This window comes from Varanus komodoensis, unplaced genomic scaffold (genome assembly GCF_004798865.1).
Source record: "Varanus komodoensis strain SLA01 unplaced genomic scaffold, ASM479886v1 scaffold17, whole genome shotgun sequence".
NCBI lineage: Eukaryota > Metazoa > Chordata > Lepidosauria > Squamata > Varanidae > Varanus > Varanus komodoensis.
In genome coordinates this window covers 23,216,997-23,240,157 of record NW_025335505.1, presented here as the reverse complement: position 1 = coordinate 23,240,157, position 23,161 = coordinate 23,216,997, and the positions used below count along the sequence as shown (strand labels likewise).

General features: G+C 42.7%; 1 protein-coding gene across 4 annotated transcripts in view; it reads right to left on the bottom strand.

Moving 5' to 3' along the window:
- The window catches only part of MBOAT1 (membrane bound O-acyltransferase domain containing 1), a 38,862-nt gene extending 28,262 nt beyond the window's left edge, over positions 1 to 10,600 (bottom strand). For 3 of the 4 annotated variants that reach the window (XM_044426427.1, XM_044426429.1, XM_044426428.1), the window contains exon 1: positions 10,473 to 10,600. In XM_044426427.1, the coding sequence (XP_044282362.1) occupies positions 10,473 to 10,562 (90 nt within the window). In that variant the 5' untranslated portion in view covers positions 10,563 to 10,600. The remainder of the gene's footprint in view (positions 1 to 10,472) is intronic. The other variant, XM_044426430.1, reaches the window with a different exon arrangement.
- Positions 10,601 to 23,161: the final 12,561 nt, after the last annotated feature.

The window sequence follows — 23,161 nt, the reverse complement described above, 5'->3', positions numbered from 1 at the left end:
ACTAAGACAGTGATTCCCAACCTGGGGAACAAACCAGGACATTTCGGGGCACACGAAAACAATTGAATGGTGAAAAAGGCACAGACATCAACTGTGTAAGATGACGAGTGGTGGTGCAGATTTTGTTATTTAACCTCAAGAAAAGCCCTGTTTCTTGCTTTGTTGTTTTGGCAAACGGTGGGAGTACCTCCCTAAACAATGTGTTGCAAACACGCACACCCCTCACAGACTCTTTCACTCTTCCCCGTTTCATGAATATATAAGGACTGTCACACTTGTACCAGTGTATATCAAGCGGGCACTTCAGTCAGCCCTGTGCACTGTGTTCAATAAGTGAGTTCTTTCAGGTCTTCTCTAAAATATTTGTTGTGTTTTATAAATGTTATTTCAAAAGTTTTTCAATTATTAAGAAATTAATGTGTTAATGTAATGTAGTTTTTTATGGATTTGTGATGCATTTACTTGAATTCACTGTATCATTTGAGTTTTGAATGTAAACATAAGTTCTCCTTATTATTCCATTTTTTAATCCCATTTTTGCGCTATTTATTTACAGGCTACCAAAGGGTGCACAAGTAATTATATTAATTACAAACATTTTGCTAATATGAAGGGCATGATTTATGGAAATAGGCTGCCAAGGGGTGCACAAGTGAAAAAAGGTTGGGAAGTACTAGACTAAAAGGTACAGGAGATGGGAATTGGGGAAGTCTCATTTCCCAAATAAGGAGCTGAAGTGGCACAATAGAAATGGCAACGCAAGAGATTTGCAGTCTAATTCAATCACAAGAGTTTCTAGTGATGGAGGCAAGCCAACAGCAAGGAAGGAAAGGAAACAGAAGAACCCAAAAGAATTGTCTTCATGGATAGTTGCATATAGTTAGAAAAAGGCTACCTTTGGATTTCTCAGCTTTCAGTTATAAATTCAAAATGGATTGAAAGGCTCAGACGCCTTATTGACAACAGGATCTGCCGCACTGTCCACAGACTTCAAAAAGAAACACTTTTGGTTAGGTGATAAAAGAGAGATAAAATGGAGGGCAATCCATTATTAGGGACCTTTATAATTGAGGCCCCCAGCAAATATAAAAATGGACAACTAACTTAAGCTGCAACACACCAGATTCCGGCTAGATATCAGGAAAATATTCCTGACTGTTAGAGCAGTAGGACAATGGAACCAATGACCTAGAGAGGTTGTGGGCTCGCCTACACTAGAGGCATCCAGATGCAACTGGACAGCCATCTGAGAGGGATGGTGTAACTTGGTGTAACTTGGTGTCCTGCACCAGCAGCAGTTTGGACCCGACGGCCTTCTGGCTCCTTTCAGCTCTACTATTCTATGATTTGTACATCTCACTAGTTACAGGTAACAACTCCCTTTAAACTCATCAGTGGAGCAGAGATCGGCTTTTGCTCTTCTGCAGCCACCTAGATCCTTAGCAATGAATCTGTCAATTTTCCCATGCTCCTGCTTTCAGAACCAAAATGGATTCTTATGGCAAGTATGGCATTACACTGATAGTACATGTGTCCAGAAAGCCAGCACACCTGAGCTCTTCTGTAACAAATGAACTCTGGAATTTTGTAGCAGTACAGGCACACTAACAGATGTGTCTATAGCTGCCATTTATTAAGCTGATGTAATGCCTTGGAATGTTCCAGAAGGGCCAAGGTTCACAAGGCTCCATCCATATAATTAGCAATTGCATTTTTTAAAGAGTAAGACAAGAGTAAGCACCCTGATCTGGACTGGGACCATGGCAAGGCCAGGGAAAAGATGACTTTTGCTAATTGCACAAATAGTGTCACATTGAGTTCAGCCCCAATATCCTGTTTACTAAAGGAAGCTGGCAAGGTTCTTGAATGACTAATGGCCATCAACATACTGGTCCAGGAAAGAATTTGTGTACCTACATTCTGAATACTGTTCATCTCTAAAACAGTGACAACAAAATGTTTTTGGAATAGTCTGGATATTTAGAAAATATAAACCAAAGTAAAGGTAAAGGTTTCCCCTTGACATTAAGTCCAGTCATGCCTGACTCTAGGGGGCGGTGCACATCTCCATTTCCTGGCCAAGGGAGCCAGCGTTTGTCCGCAGACAGTCTCTGTGGTCATGTGGCCGGCTTGACTAAACACCGAAGTGCATGGAACGCTGTTACCTGCCCACCGAAGTGGTACCTTTTCATCTACTTGCATTTGCACGCTTTCGAACTGCAAGGTTGGCAGGAGCTGGGACGGAGCAACGGGAACTCACCCCATTGTGCAGATTCAAACCAGCAACCTTTCGATCTACCAGCCCAGCAGCACAGCAGTTTAAACCACTGCGCCACCTGCAGTCCCATAAACCAAAGTACAGGGGAATTAACTTGCCAATTTTTCTTTTTGTTTGTTCTGCTAGCACATGCTGGAAAGGAATGGCATGCATGAACTGCTATGCCAATGCAGCATGCCACTATATCAAGAAGTCACACAGAAGCACATATGTAAGATTTGTGTGTACATAAAACTTATCTGTGCTAAACAACATCGGCTAAAATTAATCTTGTAATTAATTGCTGCATGGCAAATTAAAATTTGAAGGAAAAGTGGAGAAAGTTTGTACGATTTTCACACTAGGGTTGACCATATCATTTTTGGGGAAAGTATCTACCATTCAAAAGTATAATTTAAAGAGGAATGGAATACATTATCCCTGGAGCCAGCCTTGTCTGTTTTAACAACTATTTATTTCAATGTAGTTCAGGAGCTTGACACATAGCAACCAAAATAAACAAGAAAAATACATAACAATTATCAGGTTTGAATGAATGTTAAATGAGAGGCTGCTGGAAAAGGGATAAATGTATTGGAAACCCTATAATTTATACTCTGAAAATGATAGCACAGAATACAGGCTTGTTTCTGTATAATGCCATTGGAGATCACAGTAAAACAAAGCTTTAGTTAAGAATAGTATTGTATAATCTGATTTATTACATACCACAAAACTGAAGAGGCCGAGGTGTTAAGAATGCAAGAAGAACACTGCTGGATCACACAAATAGGGTCAACCTTGTCCCATAGCAACTAGTATGCAGTGGAGCACTGCTTTTGATAGTGGAATTTATGGGCAATATCCAGTGGGGAACTATGCCTCTTCCAGTTCTGTTCTTCAAGGTGCCTGTACCCACCATTCACACAACAGTTGTAGCACTTCTGGAAATCCTCACTTCTAGAATAGGGCAGGCTGGCATTCACAGAACAGTCCTGCTGCTCTAGAAACAAGTGTTTCTGCTCATTTGAGGGCTTCCTCTAAGAAGCACTGGCACTCTTATTGTGAAGGCACTGAAATGAACTGACGGGAGCATAAGAAGATTGGTAGGGGCATAGTACCCCACTGGATACTGCCCTATCATCATGCCTAGCAGTAATTGATAGACTTCTTATATCAGACAAATTATTTTTGCTCATGATTTTACCCAAGAAGAGCAAGTTTTGTGCTCAGTTCTCCTTACTGAGTTTTGTGCTCCCCTGTTCTCATCACTACAGGGAGACCTATCAAACAAACTGGGAGAGTCCACATTAGTTCATTATTCCACTAAGAGCAAAGAGTTGACAAAGAATAAAAAAAGTTATTATTTGGGAGATGCTGCCTCCAGAGTAACCACCTGGGGATGGTCAGCTTCAGGCAGGTGGTGGTTTGCTGGTGTCCCAACAGTCTATTTCTGATAAGTCACCGAATGCATGTAAATAACTTCCAAAGAATGCTGGATTAGTAGGCTTTGGTTTACTCCAGCAAGAAGGTTTGCTCTTTTGAATAATAATTGCATTTCCAAGTTTACTTACAACTGAATAACTGAGCTTAACTGTTCAGAGAACCTGTGTATGCACTTTTGATTTGGTTCCACTTTGCAGATAACAAGACTCCACTTAAAAAAATAAGTATGTGGTTCTGAAAGCAGCAGCAGCAAGTACTGGTGCTTGTTGCCCGCACTGCTTCTGCTGCAAGAGAGAGTAGCTAAACAACCGCGGGAAGCACTTTCCTTGGGTGTCTGGTATTCGATCCAATGCCAGACCCCTGGTTTGTCTCTCCTTCAACAAGCTAGAGAGACAAACCAGTGTGGACCTTGGAGATTTTAGGAACCAGAACAAGCCACTCAAGATTTAGGCCAGCCATCTTTGCTCCACAGTTCTGTCTGCAGTAAGACTTGTAACAATTGTGCTTTGCCATTCCTTTATTAAAACTTGGGTGCTTAACAGAATGGTCTCTCCATCATAAAAGGTCTAGTTAGGGTCACTTCATGATGAAGGATGGAGAGGAAAAAATCTCTTTGATTTCCCACTAAACAAAAAAAGCATGAGGAAGTGGGAAGGCAACAACTGCTGGCAAACAAGTCTGTAATAAGGTCATACACTGATGTGTTTGCATTTGCTCAGCTACGTGTTAGTACTGAACTAGTCTGTGCCACTCTCCTTCCAGAAAGCTGGGATGGAGCTGTCAAACCTTGGTAAAGTGTATTCTACCTCACTGAAGTCTGAAAGTTGACCTTCAGACATACTTAAAATCTCTGTACAACAGTCATGTGGTAGAGATGGATAAACTCTATCTATCAGCTCACCTCCTGGAAGCAAAAAGTCAACAAGTGGATTGCACAAATGGGTAGATGTTTCCTTCAACTTGTCCTATTAATTTTTTCAATGTTTAGATCATTTTGTCATTTAGATCATTCTACATTTGCTTGATTTTTCCATACAGGTTTTATTGAACCTGACAGATAAAACTAAGAAATGTTAATCCAGGGAATACATGTGAAATATAGAAAAACTTAAAGCCACTGTATATTCTGGACTTTTTCCAAACTGACTACAGCACGGATGCTCATCTCCCTTGTTCTAACAGTAAATAGTATTCAATTCTCCAAACTAATATGTGTTGTTTGTATTTATGGTTCTATTCTTGTTTATGACAGGAAATTAACATCTCCCCCATCATGTAATCCAAACATTTTTACCCCATCTCTTCTTTCACACATTCAGTAATAAACTAGTGAACTTTACATGACATTTTCCTAGAGATATCAGATGTGTCCACTTATAATCACCTCTGAGAGCTCACAAACCTTTCCTTCCCTCAATTGGACACATATATTTCTACCTTCCCAGGTTAACTAAGCACTGTTTACATACTAAGAATCAGATTTATGTGCACTTGTGACTGCAACCAGATTGAACCAAATATGGAATACAATTTACAAGGCCTTATTTTCACACTACTGTTTTCAGGCAGTAAAAACAAGTACCTGCAAATTAATATGCTATGCTTTCTGTACACTAATCTTCTCTACTACGTCTTCTTTTGGTCTAGATCCATTTATCCATAACGTGAAAAAATAAAAACCTTGTTCAGAGTTGCAAGAAAAAAAATGAGAATAAAGTAATAATATCAATAGCAGAATGTTTCCTTTGCAATCAAAAGAACAAGCAATCAGCTTCACCGTCATAACTGGTACTTTATTTTGCAGTTCTCAGAGCTGCATCTGCAAATACCTCCGTACCAGATAAACAAAGAGAGGATACATTACTTTCAAGACTCCCAACTATGATAGCCCTGAAAAGGATTATTATGTTATTTTGGAGAGCAAGTGCAAGAAGGAAGGATTTTTTCAGTTGGTTTTCCTAATAACAAGCAACAAATTACATGGTCCCTGTGTTTTATGGACCATATAAATAACATTGTATCTTTATTTATCTTAAAAACAATCCCACTGAAATAAAGTTCTGGTTAAGAGGGAGCAAAGTTAGCATAAACTGAATTTCTGATAAACCACTCAGCACTTACTGGGCTTTTTCATAGTTAAAAAAAGCTGGGAATTGTCGGGGGGGGGGGGGTTTCCTTCTAAATATGCATAGAATTGCACCTTAAATAGACATTAGTCTGTTCTAACAAAATGTTTCCTATGGTCTTAAGCAGGAGTGCATACCCTGGTCCACTTAACACAGATCAGTTATTCCTTAATTTTTATGTATTATTTAAGCTACTTATATCCTGTATGATAACATAAATCCGTGAAATGGTTTTTAGAGAACCCATTAATTCTTTGAGCAATTTAAAATACATCCATTGGACATGAGGGCACTAATTATTATTATTATTATTATTATTATTATTATTATTATTATTATTTAGATCCAGCAGGACTATAGTCAGCCCAATCTTGCAGAATGATCTAAACAGTGGAATCCAGTGTTTTCCATTGGGATGGCAAACAGTTGCTGATAGCCACAAACTTCCTTTTTACTGCAGGAAATACAGAAAGTGAAGCATGGCTGAAAGATACCAACAGGAAAAGGTTAATTTCTCTTGCTGCCACCAGAACAAGGGCAAACCTCCAATGAGCACTCAAACATATCAGACCAGGGCTCTGCATCTCACATCACAACTAAACTGTACCCCAACTTCCCAGCTCAATACTTGGTGATGTAAAAGGCTTTGATACACTGGCTCAATCTTCACTGACTTGTCTGTTGGACTACAACACCCAGTATCCGCCATCCAGCTGCACTTGATTTTGTGGTAACCTAATTCCAGTATCTTATCACAGAACTTCTCTGCAAAAACTTCTGTTGCTCCTACAAACTGGGTCTTGCATCAAATAAATAATCCTGAAGCATTACAGAAATGTACACTCAAAGCCCCTGTAAATAAGCACACTAGACAGAAATGAGTAGATTGGTTGACCTCTGAGTCTCTGAGCTGAAGGAAACTGGTTGTTGTTGTTTTAATAGAGGTAGACTAAGCCTCATCCAAGCAACTGTTTAAAAAACTTATATGACAACGCTGACATAATATGATCACAAAAGGTGCTTTCAGACGAAGGGCTCCTAGCACGACCCATCAATATTTTGTGGCTATACATCTTTCCCTCCTAAAAAGTTGTATTCTATAGAAAGGGGAGGAAAGGATGGAAGCAGTAGTAGGAAAATGCAGGAGGCCTACAGTGGAAATGGGCAATACCTGGATCCCGCGCCATAAGATTCCATAAATGAAATCCAGCAATTGCATAATAAAAGCTTTCACTAAAAGTGCACCCAAAGTCAGCAGAGCAGCTTTAATATTAAAATTCCATCTTAAAACACTCTCAAAATATTTAGTTTAATATTTACTGCAACTTTTTATTTATTTATTTTTTTATCCCACCCAACAGCTGAGGCTCTCCGGACATTTCACAGCAGCATATTTAAAAACAATATAAAATATACCAATTAAAACATATTAAATCATTAAAAGTAGGGTATAAAAATTTAAAACCAAATAAAAAACAAACCCACAAATATACATTAAAAAGACCCAATTAAACCCTATCTAACAACCAGCGGTCGCCAGTGACTAATTAAATGTTCTAATGAAGGAGGGTGGCCTTTATCTGGTACAAAAAGGTAGTAAAGTTGGCACCAGGCAGGCCTCAGTGGGGAGCGCATTCCATAACTGGGGGGGCCACCGCTTGAAAGGCCCTTCTCCCTGTCGCCACCTTCCGAGGCTGCCGCAGAGGGGGCAATCAGAGACTGCACTTGCTGCATAAACTTGGCATTTACTTGTCATCAAGCTGTGGAAACTGTGTCTCCAACCAAGCCCAACTGAGAGGTGGTAGTGCACCCTTTGCTTACAAATGCAAGTCTCCCTACTCAGTGTAATTCTGAGCTATGTGGCAAACAAAACCCAATCTACAAGTATTTTGTCAGTGAAACAGCTTATCTGCCCATGATTTTCAGAGTGACATAAACAATTCATCTAAGTGCAAAAACACTGCTGTATCAGAAAATGCATTACAGGGTGTAACATTTAAATACATTCTTATTGCATCACACTTATGACTCATCAGCTGAACTGTTCTAACAAACCCAACTCAACTCAGGCAAGGGAAGGGCTTGGGCCATGGTGGATACAAATGCTCCAGTGTGATTAACACTTACTTGTGAGTATGCGTAATACCAATGAGTGGGGATTTTTTTCTGAGTAAACGTGTACGACTAGACTGTCTGTGAGATCAAATTTCAGGTCTACCAATCTCAGCACTGAGTTGTAATCATCTTTTAAACCTCAAGTTATCACTTTTGAGTTACCCTGACAAAGATATGCATTGGTATCTGATTCAGAGTAGTAGTTCAGGAGGACTTTAAGTAATGGATACATCAAAATAAAAACTTCTGAAAATAAACTCACCCAGGCTCAAGTCTAGGTCAATGCACAAGTCACCTGCTCAACTTTAACAGACTAACCTGTTTTCCAGTAAGGTGCTTCAGTGTAAAAAACAAAAACAAAAAGGTAAATAGTAGCTTTAAGGAAAATTACAGGAAATTCAGTGAGAATTAGTCCCAAGTAAGTCTGCATCTGCCAATCTACCTGGGAAGAAGGCCCTTTCAACATGACAGGCACATCCTAATTAAAAAAAAATGTGCACAATGAGAAGAGGATGAAAATACTTTTAAAGAATGTAAATACTTCAGTGCATTCAATCCCACATCAGTTGCTCTCAGTGGAATGTTGTGTTTTAAAGTTTTAGTTTATATAGATCTATACAACCTTGAGAGGCTTTTATCTAGAAAAGTGGTCAAAATATTTAAAATAAATTAAATTTACAAATACTGACCTGGGAGTAAGCACCACAGAAAACACTTGCTTTTCAGTAGGCATGTATAGGATGCTTTCATCAACTTGCACCCTATCTGTCTAACCTAGAAGATTATGGAAGCAACAGAAATCACAATCCCACTCCATGCAGGGGAAAAGTTAGGGTTTGCCTCGCTGTCAACATGTGCATGCCTTTACAGAGGAAAATCAAGAAAATCCTTGCCCCAAGCTGTTCACCTTCAATCCAAGAAAAGCAAAAAGGAGGAAGTACCAGGTGAGAGTAAACAAGGAAAGGTTGTGCTTGGTATGACTTCAGTTATAGGCTTGGTTTCAATTTAGTTGCCATAGGAAACGATGCACAACTACAATACTTCTCCCCTTTTAACTGTTATTTCCTGCACTTTGTTCTTTAATATCAGCCATCCAACAGCACACTCCCGTTCACTTGTGCTCAGGGACTGGGCCTCCTGCTCAAATTAATCTGTCCCACTCTGTCTTCTAACAATGATCAACCATCAATCTTTTCAGATGGGGACCCACTTTTAATTCCCCCCTCCTACCATCACCAACCCAAAAAAGTATACCAGAAGAGAAAAATTGTTGGTGGTTACTTCTTGTCTCCTTAGTGAAGGACCTTTCTGCCTTTTGGGAGAACCTCAAAATCCATTAGGCATTAAGAAGAGAAATTGGGATTCCTTTTATAAATAAGTCGTAATACTTCTGCAGTACCTTGTGAGGGTCATCTCTTTTGTTATTTTGGTTTGTAATAGTCTCCCTCCACCCTCCTGACTGAACATGCTACATGACTTGTTCTAATGTGCCCAAATCATCTCTGACTTCTGGTGACCCTATGAATGGATGCCCTCCAAAATGCTCTTGTAAATTCAAGGCTATGATTTCCTTTATAGAGTCAATCCATCCCACATTTGGTCTTCTCTCTGGTCTTCTGCCTTTGATGATTTTCTGAAACAAATTTGTCTTCTCCAGGGAGCCTTGCCTTCTTATGATGTATCTAAAGCATGTCAGCTTCAGTTTTGTCATTTTTGTTTCTAGGAAAAGTTCTAGCTTGACTTGATCTAGGACCACTTGTTTGGCATTCTGTCCAGTCCAGGGTATTCACAAAGCTCTCCTCCAGCATCATGTTTTGAATGAAATAGTTTTCTTCAGGTCAGCTTATTAGCATTGCTGGTTATCTGTCTTCCTCATCCCTTACATCCCTCTACATTCCCATCTTTCAGGTACACCTTGTGATTACCCCTTCAAAGAAAACTAGAAACATACCAAAATAAATTGCTGGTTATGCCGCTGGTGTGACCCACCTTCTCTTGGTCTGTGAACATTGTGGATCCTGGCCTATTAGGGGAAAATGGATGTTGCAATAATGCACACAGATAAACCAAACTTCTGAAACCATGCACTTCCAAGCTACTCACCACTGAGAATGCAAGCGCAGAATGCCATACTCTGCACAGTGCAATCCTATTTGAACCCAACCACTGAACTCAACCACGTACCGCTGAATAGCTCGTACAGTCAGGCTGCAATGGTAAAGAAAGGGATGAGAACCCTACACAAAGGTAGAGTTTGAGCATGACATTACTCTCTGTCAAGGGATAACTTTAACATTCTGCCCTAGAAAGTCACGCTTCTTTCAGCAGGTGAAAGAAATGCCCGCAAGAAATGCAAAGAAAAATCACCCCAAATCCTTAATTTCTCTTTTTTCAAAATCAAACGGAGAGCACTCCAGCTTTCTATCACCTGCAACACCACAGTCGCGTTCCTTTCCCTTTTGCGACACACAGTCATATCCTTCAGGCAACAGTATGAGCAAGAACAAACTTAGCAGAGTTAACCTCACCTGGTCCAGCGGGATGCCCAGGAAGTCGCTGAGCGGGAGCAGGAGGGTGGAACCCGTGGTCCTGTGGGGAATCCGCGCTGCTTCGGCCATCCCGCCGTGCGGCTTGCCCGGGACTCGCTCACACCCCCGCCCGCTCTTCCTCCTCCCGCGCTTGACCTGACCGCAGCTCCAGTGATGGACAGTCAAGCGCTAACATACCTCGCCCTCCCCGCCCGGCACGTGCACTTCAGCCCAATGCAACCGCTCGCGAGCGCGGCCCCGCCTCTCGCGCGCCCTCTGATTGGCGGCCCGAGACCTTTCTCTTCCTCGTTCGCAGCTAGACGTGGGGCGGGAGAAAGACGGAGTCTCTCCCCTTTCGCGCGGGCGGGGCTCGGGCGCCTGCTCGGAGCCGAAGGGGGAGGCGGGCCGCGCCGCGCCTCCACGCTGGAGCTTGGCTGGGGAGCGCAGGCCGGAGCCACGGGGCAGCCTCCTCTGCGAGCGCCCGGCTCGAGTCCCTTCTGCTGCGCCTGCAAGGGCTCCGCAAAGCAACGCGGGCGTTGTCGTCCGTGGGAGTCCTCCCCAAAGTAGAGCCATTGAAATTAAGAGGATTTAGATCAGCAGAAAATTGATGCAACTTAATGGATGACCGCCACGAGTAAAGTCTGTCTCCGAGGCAAATCCATTCTTTCCTCCAGGCTCGCTCCGGTGACGGCGCCGAAGTGCTCTCTGCACATGCTCAAGGGCAGCCTTTTTCCTGTACAGAATCTTGACACTGAAAATAGGTTCAAGAATTGCAGTTTGAAAGTCTGGGATGCAATTGAACCTTTGAGCTGAGAACTCCGAATACGCAGGATATCGGCGCATGCAGAGGACACTTTTACTACGAGAGCGGTCGGGCCGTCGGATTGCCTCCGCCCTGTGTCGTCTAGTTTGGATGGAGTTTGGAATTCAAGAAATGCTTGCGTTGCAGAACTTTTGTTTTAGATGTTGCAATACTATTTTAACAGCAAAAGATCGCAGCGCTGACGAGAGGAAATACTATAGTTCCTGTATCTCTCGATGTGCTTTTAACGCCGCTAACCTCACTTGTACTGATCTTGTATTGCTCGGAAATGCGGTTTAACGTCAGCCCTGGCTAGAAGTTCACTGCCAAAGTAACTCCTCACCAATCAGATTGACATTCCGTTTGGGAAACTTAAGGCAGACATTAATCTTTTCTTGGAGCCATCTTTCATCTTAAAACCATTGTCTGTAGAGGTGAAACTGTCTCAAAGGCTGAGCGGTTGGAGTACAGAAAATTATGGGCAACGTCCTGCACCCAATGTTAGTCCTACTTGAAGAGGAGTAGTTGAAATAAGATATAAATTAACCTAAATCCCATTCATTTCAGTAGGTTTATGCTAAGGATAATGATTAGCTGCAGCACATTTCAAGTTCTAGAAATGTCAAAATACACACTTTCAGACAGAAGGCAGCCTACAGCACCCATGCAGGCATGCCAACTGGGAGATACTGGGAACAGTGGGAGTTTTTTCTGTATAACTATGTATAGGATTGTACCTTAAAGGTGGTCTCCACCTGTAGTGACTTGGCAGCTGTTTCTGTCGCATTACATGACTTGGTAAATCCCAAGGGCATGTGGTGCTGATAGTTTGGTTTTGAGTTGACTCGGTTTAATCTAAATTAGGCATGATCCATTTTTTCAAACAGAGTGCTGTACTGAATAGTTCATACAGGTTCCTTAAGGCTACAGTCATATTCCTATTTAAAATATTTTTATCTGAGCAGCCAAACTCAAAAACCTCTGGGAACAGTTTAAATAGAGTTATCTCTTCTTTTACAGGTTTAGCAGACAGGACACACAAGGAAAATGGAGCAGGGAGGGAAGAGGGGAACTTCAGCTGGGCTGGTGGAATAAATAACTCTGCTCTCTTTCAGTGCCACCTGCTGGAATAGCTGCTGCTGGTAACTGCATGGAGAAAAGCCTCTGGGGATTTTAGCAGGGCTGAAATACAATAGCTTGAGGCTAAAATGCAAGGGGATATGTATTTATTTAAAACATTACTGTCCTTCACCATGGTAATGTTTGAGATTCCAGGATGGTGTACAGTAGAGAAAAAAAATACTACAGTGCAATAAAACAAATATTTCATTAGACTTACTCATTAGACTAAGATTAGATATAGACTCTGAAATAAAAAGTGATGTATAAAGTAAATAGGTCCTTCAGTCACTTAATAAGCTCATTTGGTTATTAGTTATTTCATTTCTACCCCCCCCCCCCCAGCTCAAGTTCTCTGGGTGGTTTACACAATCCATAAAACAGACGATAAAATACAATAAAATATCAGAAAAATCAATAAAAAAGTTTAAAACAGCTAAAAACAGACAATAAAATGGACAATACAAGGAATGGCAGAAGAGTGACGCTGTGAAACGCCTGGTGATCCCCCCCACCCCAAGTCCTTGTGTGGCCAAGTAAGTCTTTAAAGGCCTCAGCAAGGAGGGACCTCTTAACTGGCCTCGGGGCAGATTTGGCTCCAGCGGGATCACAGTGAGGAACAGATTCCCTAGATGGGGAAGCCCACCAAGAAAGCCCTCCTACTTGGGTTCACCTGCAATTTCCTTGCAGTTGTCACTCGGAGGCAGGCCCCAGAGGTTGTGTGCAGTGTCTGAGTAGACTGCAGTCGGGGCAGGTGCTCCAACAGGGATCGTGGTCTTCAGCCACGTAAGGCTTTAGATTAAAACCAGCACCTTGAATTGGGACCAGCAGCATCTGTGCAGCCAGTGCAAGCAGGCCAGAATCGGTCCTATACATTTGGACCTGTGAGTCCTGGTTCTTAATCTGGCTGCCACATTCTGCACCAGCTGCAGCTTCTGAACTGTCTTCAGGGGCACCCCACGTAGAGTGCATTGCAGTAATGTAATTTAGGGATTACCACAGCATAGATTATTGAAGCCAGGTTATTCCTGTCCAGGTAAGGGTGCAGCTGGGCCTTCAGCTGAAGCTGGTAGAAGGTGCCCCATGCCACCAATGCCACCTGGCCCTCAAGTGACAAGGAGCACCCCCAAACTACAAACCTGCTCCTTCAGGGGGATTGCAACCCCATCTAGAACATGTTGAACACCCCCCCACACACACACACACACATCTGGTCAAAGGAATCGCCCACCAACAACAACTCAGTCTTGTCTGGATTGAGTTTCAGATTGTTAGCCCTCATCCAGGCCATTATCCTAGCCAGACACCGGTTTAGCACCTCCATAGCCTCACCTGCTGACGATGAAAAGGAAAACTAGAGCTGCATGTTATCACGCACATCATGATGGCAACACACCGATGGCAAAATGGTTTTGCAGTTTTCATGTAAACGTTACCCAGCATGAAGGCAGAACACAACCCTGAGGAATTCCCTGCTGAAGAATCCATGGGGCTGAATAATATTCCCCAAGCCCTATTTCTGGAGACAGCCTTCCAAGGAGAAGTGGAACCACTGCAATATGATGGACCCACTCCGAACACAGACAGTTGCCCCAGAAGTATACCATGGTGGACAGTATTGAAAGCTGCCAAGAGGTCCAGCAGTATCAACAGGGTTGCTCTTCCCCTGTCTCTCTCCCAGCATAGGTCATCATATAGGGCCACCAAGGCTGTTTCCATGTCAAAACCAGGTCTGAACCCTGACTGAAATGGATCCAGATAATCAACTTCATCCAAGAGTGTCAAAAACCTTGCCCAGGAAAGCACTATTTGCTATTGGCCTAAAGTTGTTGAGATCTTCCAGGTCAAGAGATGGTTTCTTCAGAAGTGGTCTCGCCACCACCTCTTTAAGGTAGCATCGGACCACTCCTTCTTGCAAGAAGACATTAAGGACTTCCCTCCCCAGCTGGTTGTTCCTTCCTTGCTGGCTTTTATGAGTCAAGAGGGGCAAGTAAACAGGTGGCTACACAAACCTGTCTGAGTATTTTATCCTCATCCTCAAGCTGTATCAGCTGAAATTCATCCAATAAAACCAGTCCAAGCTGTGCTCTGGATATCTCCACAGATTCAACTGCTATAACTCTGCAGTCCAAGCCCTGATGGATGTAAGAGATTTTCTCCTGGACATGTCCAGTAAGTAAATTATAGTGGGCTGGTATGGGGCCAAGGTGTCCCATGAACCAGAATGTAATAAGCCCCAGACATCCTTGAAGAGCTCCACTGGGTGGCAGAGAGAAGACTGGATAGATGCAGTGAGGTATTGTTTCTTTGCTGCGCTTGCTGCCTCAGAATATGCTTGAATGTAAGCACATACCAGGCTTTCTATTGTATTCACTGGGAGTTTCCTCCATGTGCACTCCAGCCATCTCCTAAGTTGCTGCAGCCCTCTCAGAGCTGGGATGTATCAGAGACATTTAAGCTCTACAACAGAGAGGATGCTTAGCAGCAATACTAGCAGCCTGGGTCATTTCTGCATTCCACAGCCGACTAGAGCTTCGACAGGAGCATCAGCCATGTCAGCCAGAAAATGAGTCAAAGTCCTCTGGAAACTATCCAAATCTATTAGCCTCTAGGGTGGATCACCTTAATAGGTCACCTATCCTTGCAGAGGGGAAAAGCCACCATCAGTCTAAATCTTAGCAGGTGATCTGACACCATCCTCATATCTGAGAAGACCAAGTCTAGAATATGCCGGGCCACATGTGTCAGACCAATGATTGGTTGGGACAGTTCCATAGTTGTCATGATGGCCATGAAATCATGAGCTGCCTATTTAACTTATATGCAGAGCACATCATGTGAAAGGCTGGACTAGATGAATCACAAGCCGGAATTAAGATTTCTGGGAGAAATATCAACAACCTCAGATATTCAGACGATACCTCTCTAATGGCAAAAAGTGAAAAGGAACTAAAGAGCCTCTTTAGTGAAGGAGGAGAGTGCAAAAGTTGGCTTGAAACTCAACATTAAGAAAACTAAGATAATGGCATCCGGTCCTCTCACTCACCGGCAAATAGATGGGGAAGGAATGGAGGTAGTGACAGATTTTATTTTCTTGGGGTCTAAGATCACTGCAGACGGGGACTGCAGCCAAGAAATTAAAAGACGCTTGCTTCTTGGGAGGAAAGCTATGGCAAATCTAGACAGCATACTAAAAAGCAGAGACATCACCCTGCCAACAAAAGTGGGTATAGGCAAGGCTATGGTTTTCCTGGTTGCAATGTATAGCTGTGAAAGCTGGACCATAAGGAAGGCTGAGCACCAAAGTACTGAGGCCTTTGAATTGTGGAGCTGGAGAAGACTCCTGAGAGTCCCTTGGACTGCAAGGAGATCAAACCAGTCAGTCTTAGAGGAGATCAACCCTGACTGCTGTTTAGAAGGCTAGATACTGAAGATGAAACTCAAATACTTTGGCCACCTAATGCGAAGGAAGGACTCACTGGAGAAGAGCCTAATGCTGGGAACAATTGATGGCAAAAGAAGAAGGGGACGGCAGAGAATGAGGTGGCTAGATGGAGTCACTGGGGGAGTGCGTGTGGGCATGGGTGGACTCCAAGGGATGGTGGAGGGCAGGAGAGCCTGGAGGAATGTTGTCCATGAGGTCTTGATGGGTTGGGCACCAGGAGGTGGCAGTTCCCCTGAGGGATCAAAACATGAACTGCTACAGTTCTCTCCTGATTCCACTGGAGAGAAAGATGTTAGTGTTCACACTGTGCAGCCCTCCAGTGGTCAATACTGGAAACTGCTGCTTCTTGATCCCATTAGAAGATAAATGCCTACCCTTACACTGGACTGTACTCTAGTGGCCAGTATTAGGAATTGCAGCCTCCTGATCCTATTAGTTAAGGCATTACTGAAATTGGGGTGCCCTCCAGTGGCTTAGTCTTGGAACTGCAGTCTATTGTTCCTGTTAGAGTTAAAATTTTCCCCTGAGGCAAGAGAGGTATTCACTGAAATGTGTTTCTTTGCTTTATCTTCCTTTATTTGAGGATAACTCAAATTTATTTTCTCTGCTATATGTGTGGAACAAGAAATATAAGATGAAATTTAAATTATCTATTTCATATCTCTGGGATATCACCAAGTAAAATGGTCCCTATCAAAACCCCAATTTTAAAAAGGAACCTGATTTTGAAAGGCAGCTGTCAAAGGGGTGGCACATGCTTTTCCATCCTCGCAAGCACCAAGAGTCTTTGGACAGGGTGGAAATGTCAAGTCCACCCTAAAAAGAAGAGGATTTTACTAGGGAAGGCATGATCTACTAGTCAGCCATTTCTCAAGCAAAGGTCATTCATAGCTTTGGTTTCCTTTGATGAGTCACCTTTGGCAGTTGTAAAAAATGGGTCTGGTCAATGTCCATGGTTAGCAATGTCCTCTCAGTACATTGTCCTGGTGAAGTTTCCTGTTTTGGACCTCTGCAAGTGTTTGCTTTGACACATGTATATTTCCAACTATATGTTTTTAATGACAAAACTTCTTGCCCCTTATTGTGGGTGATGATCCAATGACAGCCCCTCTGCTTGTGTGCTTTGGTGGTCTGTCACTTGTTGTCAACATGGAAGTCTCTGGGAAAAAATGGAGGGAAAGCCTCTGTGAGCAAAAGCAGATTATACGATTTGTTTTCTGGAGAAATCAGCCAAAGAGAGAGAGAAAAAATAATCAGCTTGTGGTCTTGACAGATAAAACCTTAAGGAAATGCTATTGCCCAGGTGCCCTGATATATGCTGTTTGCTGCTTGGATAAAACTTAGTTTAAAATGGCCATGTCTTAGGATGTACTGCAAATATACATTTATTTATTTAAAACTTTTATATGCCATCCCCCATGCAAGGCATCTTGGGACAGCTCACAATCAATACATTAAAAACAATCAATAAACTCAAATACATTAAAACAATCTAAGCAATAAATAACATATAACCAATACAACGCGACTGTTGCATTAAATACTCGTTTTTAAAATACCGGTTATTTTATTTATTTATTTATTTATTAAAACATTTCTGTGCCACCCCTTGCCGAAGCCTCGGGGCGGCTCACAACACAAGATAAAATACAATAAAATACAAAAATAACAATATAAAAGAAGTCGCCCTGGCCAGATAAATAAGCAAATACTGTCAACAATTAAAATGACGCTTAAATAAAAAGGTCTTCACCTGGCGCCGAAAAACAAATAATGACGGCGCCAGGTGGACCTCTCTGGGGAGCGCATTCTATAGATTGGGCACCACCGCAGAGAAAGCCCTCCTCCGAGTACCTACCCTCCTAATTTCTTTCACGGAGGGTTCCCGGAGAAGGGTCTCTCCCGCAGATCTCAAGGGGCGGCCGGGCATATGTGGATGTAAGCGCTCCTTCAGGTTAAATAAAAAGGTTTTGACCTAGTGCCGAAAAGAGTATAAGCTCGGCGCCAGGCAAACATTACAGCTCAAAGCAATTTCATGAAGAGGAGTTTGGTGAAACACTGACATTCTTTTTATTATTTTCCATTACAGAGACTCATCAAACCATCTTGATGCCATTTTTCATGGCAGAAAGGCCGAGAACAAATCAAAGGAGGTCTGGGCAGAACTGGGTTCTTGTCCCCTCAGCCATGGAGCTCTCAAAATCTCAGCCCAACCTACTTCACAGATAAGATTGAGAGAAGAAGAATTATGTAAGCTTGACTAACTTGAAAGGAAAAAAGGTAGAATATTAATACAATAAATAATGTTCCTCTTACAGAGAAACTCAAGCAAGAGAGACAGGTCACTTCCTCAAAGATCTTCCAATGCGCATTTCAACTGTAGTGGTGTTAACAGGGGTAAAGGATAACATAAACAAAAGAGAAAAATAGGATGAATGTGACAAGTAAAATACATATACCTAATTTGGATTGTGTACTAGGGCTAAGGGCTTATTTATTTACCTACTTACTTACTTACAACATTTTTATCCCATCCTATACAAACCAATTGTCTCAGGAAGGCTTACAGTATAATATAAATAAACAATAAATATAAACAATCTACAACTATAAAAACAAAATAGACCAAATTGGATCAAATGCTTATCAAAAAGGTGGATTTTCTGTCCTAATGCAGCAAAATTAGAAGAAAATCTTAGGGAATGCAAATGAATTCTTCTACTATCTTACGATGAATCCACTAGTAAAAGTAAAACAAAGCATGAAGGGAAGTATGACAACATTGAAGGTATATTGACATATTGTGATTGCCAAAGGATCAGTCTTTAAAATGTACTCACATCTTACTGAAATAGCCACAAAAACATCAAATGGATTGAAAATAATATGGGGAGATGATATTGGTATAAGAACAGAAAAAAAACCTTATAGGATAAATTCTGGATGTCTCAACCAAATAGAACATTATCAAGGGGATAATGCAGGAGAAGAGGAGAATTAGTTAAAACTGTTACACTGATGCCTGTTACACTTATTTGATGCCTGTGCGTATGCCAAGAATAGCAAGCACAAAGAATACCAGTTCTGGAACCTGATATTCTCAGAAATGGAAAATATTACCCACTGAACAATATACCCTGCATCAGGAGTGACTCGGGAAGAACAAAGTGACATCTAACAAATGGATGGTGCTCATTTTGATGGCAGGCCACAGGGTAATAGCTAAAGCTGGAGAACTGCAGAATTTCGGATATGGACGTCCTGCTGCATGGAGCTGTGGCAGCTAGCCATGTCAGAAAAAGTGACTGAAATTAGTTAAAGGCAAAGTCAGGATATCTGTTCCTGTATATAGTATGGCAAGATTTCAGTGTCCAGTCAAATTATGGACCTATGCAGCAAAAGTAGTCAAATTCATGGTTCAGATTATGGAAGAGCGATGGGCAGTTCACTCTTATGGCCACTAGACACTAGGAATTTTCAGAGTTCCCGCTCCAACCTTGGACACTTGCTCCAAGGTCAGCGCTGGGACTTGGAGCTTGGAGCGCTTCCTCCTGCAGTTGGTACGGAAGGAACTCTGCTGGCTGCTCTTCCAAGGTCACAAAAACAACCTTGGAAATGCGGTTTTATGGGTGTTCTGATACAAGCCATCTTGCCCCTCAGCCTTCTTCTCTCACGCGCCAAGGTGTGACTTTGACAGCTGAACCTGGCCAAGTGTTTTGCAAAGTGGGAGAAGAACATAATCTTCACTTGTGCGTTCCTCCTACCCTCAGTAGGGTACCCAGAGTCCCCCAAGTTTGGAGGGCATTTGGACTGGCTTGGGCCCCAAACATAGTTTGTTATGAAAAAGAACCGTAAAAACCTTCCAAGATCCAGCCAATTCTGTAAATAAAGGCAAAGAGATTAAATTACTAGCTTCTGTCAGTTACTAGATTTATATATGATGCTTGTTTGTCAATTTTAAAGAATGTGAAGGTAAATTTTGAGGAGAGATTTGAAGGATACAGAAGAGAATGAGTAAGTGAGAAAGAGGGAGTTACGACTGGAGATCACCACAATATGATCCGAAGTTTTTAGTTAAGGGAACAGAGAAGAAGGGGAGTTTAAACTTGTGCCACGTGGAGAGAGATTACTTGGTAACAGGATGAATGTGAGAGGCATAGTAAAAATCAAGGACAAAAACAAAGCTTCATGCCTGGTGAAAATGATTCATGATGTGGAGTGGATACAAAGAGCAACCAAAGAAAGGACAACTGAACAGTCCCTTTTTGGACATTGTAAGCTCAGGTGGTGATGAAACGTTCCAGCAAAGTTATCAACAAAGGAACTGGAGGTGGAGAAGTAGTTGGAGTGGAAATTATCTTGACTTGTGCAGTATAATGGAACGTACTGAAAGCCATGTGCAGAAAATGGAACCATGGAAAGGCACTTTTCCTGTGTGGGAACATTGACTAAGCACTTTGACAGGTAAGGAGAAAAACCGCTCAGAACAGAAAAATTAATCTTTAATGTGGCCTTCTCCAACTGGGTAACATCCAGATGTGTTTGGATTAAAACTTTCACCATCTCTGATCATTGGCCATGCTGTCTGAGGCTGATGGAAGATGTAGTCTGGGGCAGCTTGAAGGCCCCAAAATAGGGAAGCCTGCCCTAGAGAGTATCGGGAGCAGTGAGGAGCAGGTCATAATGCTGTGAAAGGTGATGAAGAGCTCAGGAGGAACAAGGGCAGAAGAAATAATTGGTTAGTCAAGGAAATTTTAGCATGATTTTTTCCACTGAAGAAGATGGAAGATGTGTAGAAAGTATGAAAGTAAGAGTCAGAGGCGTTTTGGAATGAAAAATACTTCCAGAGGAGAAGACTCTGGGGGATGGTGGAGGACAGGAGAACCTGGAGGAATGATGTCCCTGGGGTTGTGAAGAGTCAGGCATGACTTTATGACTGAAGAAGAAGACGATGACGAAGACGAAGAAGATGAAGAAGAAGAGTCGGGAGTTTTGGAATGAAAGATACCTCCAGAGGAGAAGGCAGCAAAAGTATCAGTAGGAAAGGCAGATTTTGATGAGAGCAAGAGGGAAACTTGGCCAAATAAGAAGCATTAGCACCAAAGCATTAGTACCATAAGAAGCATTAGCACCAAATAAGAAGCATCTGTGGGGAAAATACTTCTTGGCCCAAGTGACTGTATGCATCCCTAGGCCAAGCCCCCACAGGTGTCCTGGGATGAACTCAGGACTGACAAACAACAGTTCTGAACACTGTTTCCATTTATATATGAAAATATTGCTCATGTAGACATGTGATAAGTGGATTGTCATGTTTTCTCAATGTATAGGAACAAGCAATATGGGTGGCTGACAACCTGAAGCGAGGGAGAAATTATCAAAGTGACAAAGAGGTCAGTGCTCAGCATAACAAAAGCCGGGCCTTAGAAGTATTCTTAGCAACATCCTACACACCTCTCTGCTCTCACAGTTCCTCTGCAGTAGTAAGAAAAGCCTGGCTGTGCTGTATTTTATCATGGTCATGAAGCTGGCAACAAGGTCAGTTTGACAGAATGTATGTTTTTTACTATTTGTAAAGCAAGCAATTGTATGGTATTAAGGCTGGAAGCTGGATCCATCTCTAGGAAACCACTCATTGCCAAAAGGAAGTGTGAGAGAGAGCCCAGGACATTTTAGTGGCTGAATCAGAAAATTCAAATGGTAGTCCCTCTGATGGTAATAATATAAAAATACCTAATTTGGGGTTTGCTACCCTTTGCTGGTGCCTGAAAATTTGCTACATGGACAGGCAATGGCACTTTTCTTAAAGGAATGCCTAGCCCTGTGAGAGGACTAGGTAAGGGATCCTGGGAAGGGAATAAGGCAGAAGGATCTACACTGGGAAGGCCTGGAATTCCAAGAGCAGACTAAATACACATCCATCTGGAACAGATTACTTCCAGAAAAGACTGTGCAGGATATCTCTTAACTGGCCGGTTAGGAGATTCAGCTGGATCTCAGTCAGTAGGGTCAGGCCTGTTGCAAAGCAGAGCAAAGCAGGCAGCAGAGGCTAACAGCCAGGAATGGTACAGAGTTGTTTAAGAATGGAACTGTGTAGTGTACTAAGGCTGCCCTCTTCTCCCTAACTTAGTTTGCAGCTCTCAGTTATGATGCAGGATGCTTTTCTTTACCAGTATGGAAATAAGATTTAATTGACAGTCTAGTTAGTTGTATGGGCCTGGGGGCAAAGGTAGGGTTGCCGTCTTGCCTTTCATGTAAGGCTGTAATCAAGATTCTTTGGCTGGCCTTGCAAGTCAGAATTTGAGATGTGTAAAGTAGTCATAAAATATGGAAATTTGGGGGGGGGACCCCCTCTGTTGGCAGGTTTGCCTTAGAGAACCTTCATCAATGCCATTTTCCCCAAAGTTCCAAATTCAGTGCAAGAGATACTTATGACGCTTTGATATGTATAAAATACCTGTTGAAAAATATTCAGAGCGAAAAGAGAAATCATGCTAATATTGACTTTATCTGGGAAAGTAGAATTAGGAATAGAAAAAGGAGAATCGGGGAAGGAGAATCAGCAATTAAGCATTTCTAATTTAAACCCAATTTGGTTTGCTGCTGATCATTTTAGAGGAATACAGTAACAAGTCCACATTAATTCTATAAGCCACGATAAGTGCGGGCAATGATGATTTAATATACACGCGCGCGCACCAGTAATTGGCTGAGTTCGCTTCCACGGCCGTCCTACGCTGAATTTGAGCGAGTCGCTGCTTTGACGGGAGAGAGAAGCCTCTCGCCCCTTGTCTTTCGGAGCAGGCGTCCCACCACGCGCAAAGCCCAGTTAAGTGTCAGGAGAAAAAAAAGGCGGCGGGGGGTGGATAACGCCCGGAATCCCGGCAGCTCAGAAGGGAATCCCCCAACGACACAACCAATAGCAGAACTCTATGCAAAACGGGGCAACCCGGCGCTCCCGCGATCCAATCAGAAGCTGCTAAAGTATCAAAGCCTCTCACGATTGGGTAGCCAGGCGGAAAGAGTCTGCCAATGAGACAGCGTTCCCGGCTTGGCGTGGTGAAGGGGCCTGGTTATGCAAATCTGATTTGAAAAGCGGGCGGGAAATCTGAGTTTCGCGGGAGGCTCTTGGCGCGTAACCCCTTTCCCTTCCCTTCATTCATTGTCAGCAGCAGCCGCTGCTGCTTCCTGGAGCCATTTTCCAGCCAGCCCCACACAGCGGGAGTGGCCGTGTTCCATCCGCCGCATCTGCCCGCTATGCCGGCTCGTTCCCCCCAGCGACGTCGCCTCCTGGAACTGCAAACCCTCCGGAATCCCCAGCCT